Source organism: Pavona decussata, unplaced genomic scaffold (genome assembly GCF_977016875.1).
Source record: "Pavona decussata unplaced genomic scaffold, jaPavDecu1.1 SCAFFOLD_95, whole genome shotgun sequence".
NCBI classification, from domain to species: Eukaryota; Metazoa; Cnidaria; class Anthozoa; order Scleractinia; family Agariciidae; genus Pavona; species Pavona decussata.
Window position 1 is genome coordinate 1,239,890 of NW_028145512.1, and position 10,111 is coordinate 1,250,000.

Below are 10,111 nucleotides of genomic sequence, written 5' to 3' on the forward strand. Positions count from 1 at the left end.
ACAAACACACGACGACGAAGACAAAAGGTTTAATGAGCAAAATAATGGCTCTTTACGTGAGTTAAAAAAAACCCTTTTCTTTGACTTCCTCTGCAAGACAACGACGTGAAATGACCAAATTCAAAGTTTTACGGAGAACGTGGGCACAAGACGGTGAATTTTTCTTTCTCTTTCTGGCCTTGAACGTCGTTACTACTAATAATAACTCGACTAATTCGTTCACATTGCTCGAGTTGAACGCATTGGAATAACCACAAATTAGATCAGATAACGTAAATTTTATTTCTAAGTGACGTTTTTGTCGGTTGGCGTTGCCGTCGTGCATTCGTTAGGTCCCTATTTATCACAAATCAAAGTCAGTCCAAAACCAACAGGTGCAGATAGTTTTTGAATCAGAAAGCCGTACAAGAAAACGGAGCTACAGCCAAATGATGTTCGAAAACGGAAACAGCAGTTCCTTAAGCCGTCCTACTACGTTTAGCGCCGACTCAGAAAACAAAAAAACAACGCAGTCGAAATGAAAAACACTGCAACAAACGGTGGGAACAGGGATGACCACAGTCGAATTGTAGGAACAAGTTGGGACACAAAGCCTTAGTGCTAAGTGCTTCTGTTTCATGCGTCTTGACCAATGTGGAGCGACCTGCACCGTTTGCAGCGTCTCACTGACATTATTGGTCGAAAGAGCAGAAGAACAAAAAACAAAACAATGATGCTGGACATAAAAACAATGGAGCTGCAGGTTATTTGGGTCCAGTGATAACAGAGCGGGCTCTGACGAATAATTTGTCTACCAAGATAAATACGGCCAAGATTATCTCATTGATAAGGCCATTGCATCCCTTTTCCCTGTTTATCAAATAAAAGAAAGATCCTCGCAGTTAGTACGCAACTTAAGCAGTCGCGAAAAGAAAGCCTGAAAAAAAAAAAATTCAGGCTTGAACGGGATTTGAACCCATGACTTCTGCGATGCCGGTGCAGTGGTCTACCAACTGAGCTATCAAGCCAACTGGGAGCTGGTCATATTGCGAGCTCGTAATACACCCGTGAAGGCAAGATCAAATAGAAGAAAGATCCTCACAGTTAGTACGCATTTTAAGCAGTTGCGAAAAGAAAGCCTGAAAAAAAATATAGTCGATATGCCTGCGTCACTTTCTTGAATAATCATCATTCTCATTCATTCACCAGGCTGGAAATATACCATCACATTTCTCTCATATACTACACGTTCGACATTCAAATCCTAGCAGTATGCAGGATGTTTGTCCCATGAACCTAGTTTAATGACCTTAGCACCCACGAGTCTCCTGTAGCTCAGTGGTAGAGCATCCAAACTAGTAATCGGAAGGTCGTAGGTTCGACTCCTGATAGGAGCACTCGGATTTCTTTTTTCCGAGTATGCCTGCGTCACTTTCTTGAATAATCATCATTCTCATAGTCGATATTGTTTCAAAATTTCGGGTCGGTCGGGCGGAGTCTGAGACAAGAAGACGTAGTAACCTAACATCATCTGGAAACCTGGTTGTGGTCACGAAATCAAGATGTAAGTTGTGGTCCGAGCTCGCAAGTAAGTAAGTACGTAACTTTATTTCTGTGTCAGACACAAAAGATTAGCGGAAGGAAAGAATCCTTCTAATAATAGGGGACACATAAAAGGATAAAATTAAGCAAAATTTCAAAAAACTATTTCATGATAAAAACTAAATATGCAGATAAGATCAATTTTGAAAGAAACAAACATGATAAGTTAAGAAAACTTCATATATAAAATGACTAATAAATTAAAAATGACAAAGGCAGCAGTTGAAACTTTCATAGTTAAAAAGCAGCCATATGAATACTAAATAACACAATGCTCCCAAAAGCACGATTTAATTTTATAGTTGTTGGTAAATGCCGCGGAAGGAAGCGATCCGCAGAAAGCAAAGATATTTCATACTTAACCTGACTTAAGTCAAAACATAAATTACGAAAAACGTATTGTAATCTGTAAAGAAACTCCCTGGCCAAACACTGATCTCTTTGTTAACTTATGAATATTTTTTCAGTAAAACTTATGCGTACGATTTAAACTTACCATACAAGTTTTAGGTACCTTGAAGGGGCAACAGTCCAAGTTTAACGACTGACTTCCGGACGGCATCGCCAAAAAATCCGAAAGTAGCGAGGGGCAATACTTTCGGTAACTTGCGGTAAAATAAGTTCCATTTGGTAAAGTCCACTACCTGTTTACCTTTCAGCTGCTGCTGGGAACCGTTCTAATGCTATCGCGTTTTTTGGAAATTGCCAAAATCTGGCTCGTTCGTACGACGGTAAACGGAGAAAAAAAGGATAGCCTAATCGAAGATATTAATGGCAAATGTTTCACCAGAAACGAGATATATAATCCCCATAACAGTGTCGCTTTAATACTGAAGAATCTGATGAATTACGACTTCACTGCGTCAAATCCTAACTCGCTGCCTAATCATGGACGTAGGGAATCCAACCGCTTTATAGCTGATCAAAATCATCTAACGAAAATAGTTTAATTTACCTGTGTTTCAGTGTCTATTTTACTGGAATGGGTTTGCATCAAAGCCAACACCTTCCGTACGATTTCAAACGGTGATCATTTTAAGCCGTCAGAAGCGCGCTGCAGTCTTGGGGGAAAATTGAAACTCGAGACTTTTAAAGTGAAAATTAAAAGGGGAAGTATCACGCAAATTTGCTGTCATTTCAAAACCCAAAAATGTTTGTCTGTCAGCAGAAACAACGAAATAATTGTCATGTTTGTTATATACTATCACCTCAGTGCAATAAAACTGTCGATTAGTGCCTCTGGCCAGAGAGAGAGTGAGTAGGACGGTATGGATTAAAACTTGAAAAATGTTAGGCTAATGTTTTTTAAGCTCTCGCATTTTTGTTTCCAAAATGCGGTAGAACAGACCACGAGTTGTTCCTTTCAAGAATTGAGTTGATTTCTTTACTCTCGTCATTCTAGAATTATTTGGCAGCTGATTGAAGGTCTTATTTCATCATTTTTAACAAAAAGATATAAAAAACCCCATGATAATTACCCTCTAATTAGTCTAGCAGTATTAAATATGCGTTTGGAACCTTAAATTATACAAATTCATTCGTTTGACTGCATGCCTTTTTAAATTTTTATGTGGCTTTTTAGATCTCTATTGCTAAAATTTAATTTACCATCTTTACAGAATATTTGAAGTTTCTAATTCCAAATAAATAACTGCATTTCTTGACCCTTCTAGTGTAGCCAAGGGTACAATTTACATATTGAAAGATAGCCTCTGATTTTAAATGGGTGTATTTTGTGTTTCGATTGTAACGTAAAAATTTAAACTACCAAGTTAAACTACTCAAACTAAACGTCCACAAGTGATTTTTCAAGATATTTTCAAAATTTACATGCGCACGAGTCGTTTGTAGAAAGCAGGGATACCGGGCACATTTGGTTACCATGGAAACAGAGCGGATTTCACAAGCTGCTGCATGTCATCAAGAGAGGATTTTATCCTCTCTTGATGTCACCCAACGTCTCAAATATGGACGAGATACCAATAATTTGTGCTCACCTCAGTGCATAAGTTCATGCTTACAACTACTTTTGTATTTGAATCAGGTTGTGAATAAAACTTTGTAGTACTGCCAATGGCATATGCAAGAGGGATGAAACTGGTTGGTAAAACAGTATTCCAGCAAAAAAGGATAAATCCGAGTATGCCTGGCACTGAGCTGTGGGGTTATGCACGCAGTAGCTTCAATTGGTACTTGGGTCCAGTACGGTTGTAACCTTTCCCAGTATAACAAGGCGCCAAGACTTTGGTCAGCATTATGATAAGGTACCCTTATGTTTTGCAAGTTTTTTTTTTTAGTATGCTCTTGAAACTGCAGGCTGGAAGCTGTTGCTAATATCCCAAGGAAACCTTTGCTTAGAAAATTGATGAAAAACAAATATCATATCACTGTTAATATTGACTGAAATCGACCAACAAATCTTATTATTTGACGGTTACCACCCAGCAAAAACTTTATCAGAGCAAGTGTGTTGCAATCGATTTCCACATCGTTGATGATTTCGCCAAGTTTTGTCCAAGTTTTGGACGGTATTGGTATGAATTAAGGACATCACTAAACTGCCCAAAGTTCAACCTACAAGCAAAACTAAAATAGCCAGTAGCTACTGAAGTATATACGTCAAAGAGGAAGAAGGCTACAAGCAATGACTGCAGCAAAAGGCCATGGAAGTGAATTTTTTTGCAGGCGTAATAAGCAGAAAACTTTCTTTCAGTAAAGGACTATAATACAAATGTCAGGGTACAATGTCTGCTTTAGCACATAATTGTGACAATTAATCGAAATGAAAATGGACAGTGCATAGCGTCCGTAAAGCGGGGTTGGCGATGTTTGGCAGTTTGTCACTCGGGACGCAGAAAAGTGTCCGTTGTCCGTACAGTAACCGGGTTTCAGTCTAGAGAAAATATATGAGCTTTTTGTTGGGGCAAACGAGACTATGCCTAATATCCGGGTGTCCGTATTAAGCGGGTATCTGGTGTACACCTTTTTGGCTTCTAAGACACAGAAAGTAAATGCAATGTTGTGCTTACGTTCTCTTCTGTCAAACATGAATTTATATCTTCAGTAAATCACCATTCCTACTACCGTTCACCGCAACTCCAAAGCGGAAAAAGTAAAAGTTTCGTAAAAGAAAACGTTACGGCATAGAAAGACTTTAAGCACAGCTGTAAGCACGCGGCCACCAAACACAATTTGTAAATTTATTACATCTCCCCTTTCGCCGATTGATCGCTTTAGGTGTGCTGCACACTACGGGACGTAGCATTATATTATTTATATAAAGAAAGGGAGAACAGCTTTCTTGAGGGTGTTAATAATCCCAGCTAATAATGCAACGTTTCAGCCCAACTCAGCAGGAATTTTGCGGTCAAGATCATAAGGTCATCAGAATGACGCATTGTTGGCGGCGTTGCGTCACATCCTTCACGTCAAACAAACAAGGAACACATAAGGAGGAAAAAACTCAACCAAACAGTTGTAAACAGAACAAGGAAGAGTTATCTTTGTCTAAATTGAAGATGCGTCTTTCTACAGTGCTTCTTCTTCTTTTTATCACCGCGATTGTGTTGGTGGACTTATCTGAAGCGGCCCGAGGACGAGGCCGGGGAGGTTCCCGAGGACGAGGCAGAAGTCGCTCCCGTTCAAGCTCAAGATCACGGTCCACCCCCACACATAAAATCACCAAGTACACACCGATCAAAGCCATTACAGTCCGCTCTCCTGTTATCGTCAGTCAGACTAAAATTGGTTCACGGTCAAGCGCGTACAAGAAAGTTCTCGTCGGTTACGTTGTGTACCGCTATGCTCTGAGCTACGCTCCAGTGTATCGAAGCGGATATCCAATGTACCGCAGTTATCTTACCATACCCGACAAGAGAGCAGTGAGGGTTACTTATGAAGAAGAGAGCTTGGTTAATGATGGCGGACAGCGGTGCCTCGCGGACTCATCTACACAACAAACACTGCGAGAAGGTATCGACAGGAATCTGGTTGAACTGAATACCACGGTCAAGTACAAGAAAACAGGAGAGACAAAGAAATATTATGGAGACATAATCTCTCTGGAAGACATCAATGAACAGGATTTTGAAGTGACAACTCGTGCTCGGTACAATACGACGATTGTGGAAGGAAGATCCTGTACGCAAGTTGAGAAGAAAGTTCAAGGTACGATGATCACGTTGTACGAAACAAATCCCAACTATGTTAACCCGCGATCATACCCTTCCTCCTTACATACCACCCCGATCACAGCTTACAACAAAGGAAGCTCCCTATACATCAGTAACGAGTTGCTTGCAACTGTAATTACGCTGACATTTGGTATCGTTCATGTTTCTCTCGTTGCTTACTTGTAAGCCGACTAATCAATTCATTAACTCCGATAGGTCTGTATTGTGTAATAACAGGTTATCTTAGCAATTATGGCAAGATATTTTATTTAGAGTACTTTGACTTCGTTGTAGAAACGGTTTTGTAACGGCCATCGACTCAGTTGATGTCAGTAACGCAAAAAGTAAAACCGGTCACTGAAAAAGGCAAACAGCAGTTACGGGACGAAGAGAATTGAAAGTGGAGCATCGACTGCATGTTCAAAAGCTGCACAAGAGCACTCTGAGAAGGCAGTTGTGTGCAAACCGCCGATCTGCCACGTACAAATGTGTTCAGTAATTAATGATTTTCTCGAATTTATCGCCCGTTAACACTGAAACGTAAAGAGTATGGAGGCCAGTGACTGAAAGAGAGTTATAAATAAAGCTGAATAAAGCCAGGTTTATGAAAATACAGCGTATCATATCAGACTGGTCGGTAAATAACTGCTTATGTCTCCTGTGATTCGCGTAAACTTTGCGCACAAATGACAATCGCGAGTGACACGTTCGACTCACGAGTATACTTTTATTTAAAGCGCTGACAGTTTCAAGTATGCTCCAACTATTTATCATAAAGAGAAATTTTTGACAAAAGTAAAGGGCTGCCATTTGAAAGTCATAACTGACAGAATGAACGGCATGTAGTTTAATTAGAAAGTTTCGGTAAGAAGGAAGGAGTTAAAGTAAAGTTGAAAAGTTATATTGAAGATAAGTTCTCGCTTTTATCAGTTTAACTAAACTGTTCGCTACCCAAACACAATATTTATATACAGCCAGTCAAGGTCCTCAAACACTTAATGACCAGCATTCCGATATTTTGGAAAAATTCAAGGAAGTAGAAGCAATAAAAAATATAAAATTTCTAATATATATAACTGAATCAAATGTGTACGCAATATCAACTGCACTTATGAACCACTTCCCACTGATCGTGTGACGTCATTGGTCTCTATCCGGTATTGCCGGAAAATCACTGACAAGTAAACTTGTTCATACTACCTTCAAAAAGCTTTATCATGATACCATCTGTCACGTGATGGTAAAGAACATCACTGATGTATTTTGACCAATCACTAAACCGCTCACTGAGTCACCGATTTCTGGGAATATAACGCGACGACTAAAAGTTTATTATTATCGATTGCATACATAGCTACATTGATTCGATTGCATACATAGCTACATTGATCGGTTCATACATACCCTTCGCTGCGACTAATGGAAACAAGGTCATCAAAGCAAATTTTATGGTAGATTCGGCATTAAAAAATGTTTGCACCCAATGATCGAGCAACTAAGCCACTGAAAATACCCCGCACATCACAATTATTATGCTGCCACGCTACGCTTCGCGGTAATAATTTTCTTCATCAGTTGACTAAACATAGAACCTCAAACTCGGTGAAAAAAAAGCGTTGCTGCGAGAGCAAGGATTAATTTTAAAATGACACCAGCCTCAGATCGGCCTCAGATGTCTGATACCTCTTAAGCGACTGTTATACCTCACCTGCCAAATGGACACCATATTTCCTCGTACATTCAATGTCATTCAATTCAATTACTTTAAATTGAATTGAATTTGAAATAACACAAAGAAAATAGTGTTGTATTTTTCTTAAAATTATAACTTGTTACCTGCTTTCAAGGCCTTTTGCAGGCAATAGGAGAGGAGAGGAGGAGAGGAGGAGAGACCCTGGGAACGAGGTTGTGGGACGTGAAGAAGAGAAACCCTGGGAACGAGGTTGTATTTCAGTCGGCATATCTGTTTGGAAGGTTTAAATTACCTAATGTATTCGGACTGCACTGGACTGAAAGAAAACTAGTCACGTCTTCTTTGGTGCTTTGTCACCTAAAACTTTCATAACGTGGGAAAATTAATTCCTTTTTGTTTTCGAAGGACGAAAAAATGTCGCTAAGGGAGCCAAATAAAGCAGCTCGGATTTTCGCCGGGACGGCCGTAGCAGCTTGTAAATAACTAAGGATTTATTTCGCGGGACGGATAAGGATTTGTTACCTAAAAAAATCTGCACGATTTGAAAATTCAGATGCATCATATAATCCGAACAGATCACACTATATGTTAGCGTACACAAGTATCCATTTCAAAGGCTCGCAAACTGCCTTGGACACCGGCAAAATTAAACAAAGGCATTGAAGTATTTTTCTTGAATATTCTCGTTGCCTGGTGCCCTTGTCTATGAAAAGGTTTTTTAGTTATCAGTTTTCTGAAGAGGAAGACAAATGAACAACAAATAAAGGAATTCAAATAAGGAATTTCAAATGTTTGCCTAGTTGCAAACTTCCGTATATAAACCTCAGTGAGAGCATTTAGCAATAGCGCACTAATATCCATGCCCCACGGCGAATATGTCTGCTGCTCCGTCTCTGTTACTCTTCATTATTTGAGATCTTTTGTGAAAATGTTTGGTTGAAGTTTTTCAAAATGTAACACTCGCCTTTTTATTGTCTTTTCATGGACAATACAACATAAAGCATTGATCAGGACACACAGTGCCTTTGTTACTCGTCAAAGCCTAGTTTGCTAATATTAACATTTGTTTTATAATTGAATAATACCTTTCAGTTGCTACTGACAATCTATAAGAAATGTTGTTTAAAAAAAAAAAAAATATATATTAAAAAAGGAGGACAATACCGGAGGTAAACCAAAATTCGTAAGGGAATATTTCATTTCTATCAGTCAGATTTCCCGATTGCTTTTTTTCTTACTTATCTAGATCTCACTCGTTCACTGGATAGCGCTGTGATGCACTTTAACGGGACATCATGTTTTGTAGACATATAAAATAACTTAGCCGGATTTTAGTCCCGTTTGGCAAACATCGCAGACGGTTTTAATCATAAAGGATTGAAGTCGTACAGGTGTTTGACTGCCGTTACATTTACGCCTTTGGAAGATAAGATGAGTTTTAGTTGGTAAGACATCAGTCCTCCATTTGCTCGCAACTGGCAAGTTGTGTTTATGGTATTGACTGCGGTTTCTGTATGATAATCGTTCCTCAGTAAAAGCTTTTAAGTTCTCATTTGAATGAGTCAAGAAAGGCAACTATAAACATCATTTTCCTGTAGGATAATGGCTGAGGCTGATAAAATGAAATACAATGTAGTAAGATCCCTGTCAGCAGAAAGTAGCCGAGAGCAACTCTTGACTGTTACGATACAATTCCGCACTGGGAGAATACAGCTCGGAGCCGCCGAAACTTTCAGTCGGGATTATTAAACTGAGAGTTGCGGTTTCTAAAACTGTCATGTTAATTTTAGGGTAGATGTTCATTTTGGTTCGCTTAAACTCCCAATGGCACAAGGAAAATGATTGTCCACATAGTTGGGCAAAAACGGACATATATGTTTTGAATATTTAATTCGGAGTGCTCTATAACGCTTCAACAGAGCTGATTTAGATTCTAAACTGATAATTTATAGAATAAAACTCATCTGTTTAGAAAAAAGATTATTTCGAGTTATCAATCTATTAGCTGATGTTTTAAGAAACGTTTCACTTACCTCCTCAACCGTTAGTCTTCCGTCGGCAACAGGCCTGAGGGCCACCTTGGTTTTGCTACCGGTGGTCTTTTTGTTCTTTCATAGCTGTTCTAAGTTATATAAGAAATTAGCATTTCTAACAAGACCGAAAATTTGTAGACCTGGTAATAATTATAATAGCCGATTTTTTTTGCAAGGTTTCTCAATAGAACTGAGAGTGAAAGATTAGGCATAACTGAGGGGATTGATTCTTTCACGTTATAGACAATCCTTCATCGGAGGTTTAAGGCCATTACGATTTGTAATGATCACTGACCAAAGGTGAGTTCCCGATGACCAAAACTGATCGCGAGTGCTTTGAACCTTATTCGGTTGTGAAGCCAATGAGGGAAAGCGAACAATATTTCTTCATTTGGATAAGATTTTATTTTCCTAAGCACGATGCGATGGTGGAACGTAAGTTGATATGGTCATGAAACTCCTGCACGTGTCGGTTTGAAGGCTGGCGCGGCTGTCATCGACGCACCTGGTTACGGATCGGTCGAAATAGTTGTTTCTTCAACATACAAGGTTTGCAGTGGTCGCGTTACAATGGGAGACAGTTCCATCCCTCATCCAAAGACCTGTTTGCACAATGATGATCTTCGTAGGAG

The 10,111-nt window shown here is 39.3% G+C and overlaps 1 protein-coding gene and 1 long non-coding RNA gene across 2 annotated transcripts in view; both read left to right on the forward strand.

Annotated features, from left to right (window-relative positions):
* The window catches only part of LOC146473019 (uncharacterized), a 31,801-nt gene that overhangs the window by 9,519 nt on the left and 12,171 nt on the right, over window positions 1-10,111 (forward strand). The gene's annotated exons all lie outside the window — the stretch shown is intronic.
* Window positions 4,265-10,111, forward strand: part of LOC146473020 (uncharacterized) — an 8,752-nt gene continuing 2,905 nt past the window's right edge. The window contains exon 1 of the mRNA XM_085118754.1: window positions 4,265-5,748. Coding sequence (XP_084974880.1) covers window positions 4,911-5,748 — 838 coding nt within the window. The 5' untranslated portion in view covers window positions 4,265-4,910. The remainder of the gene's footprint in view (window positions 5,749-10,111) is intronic.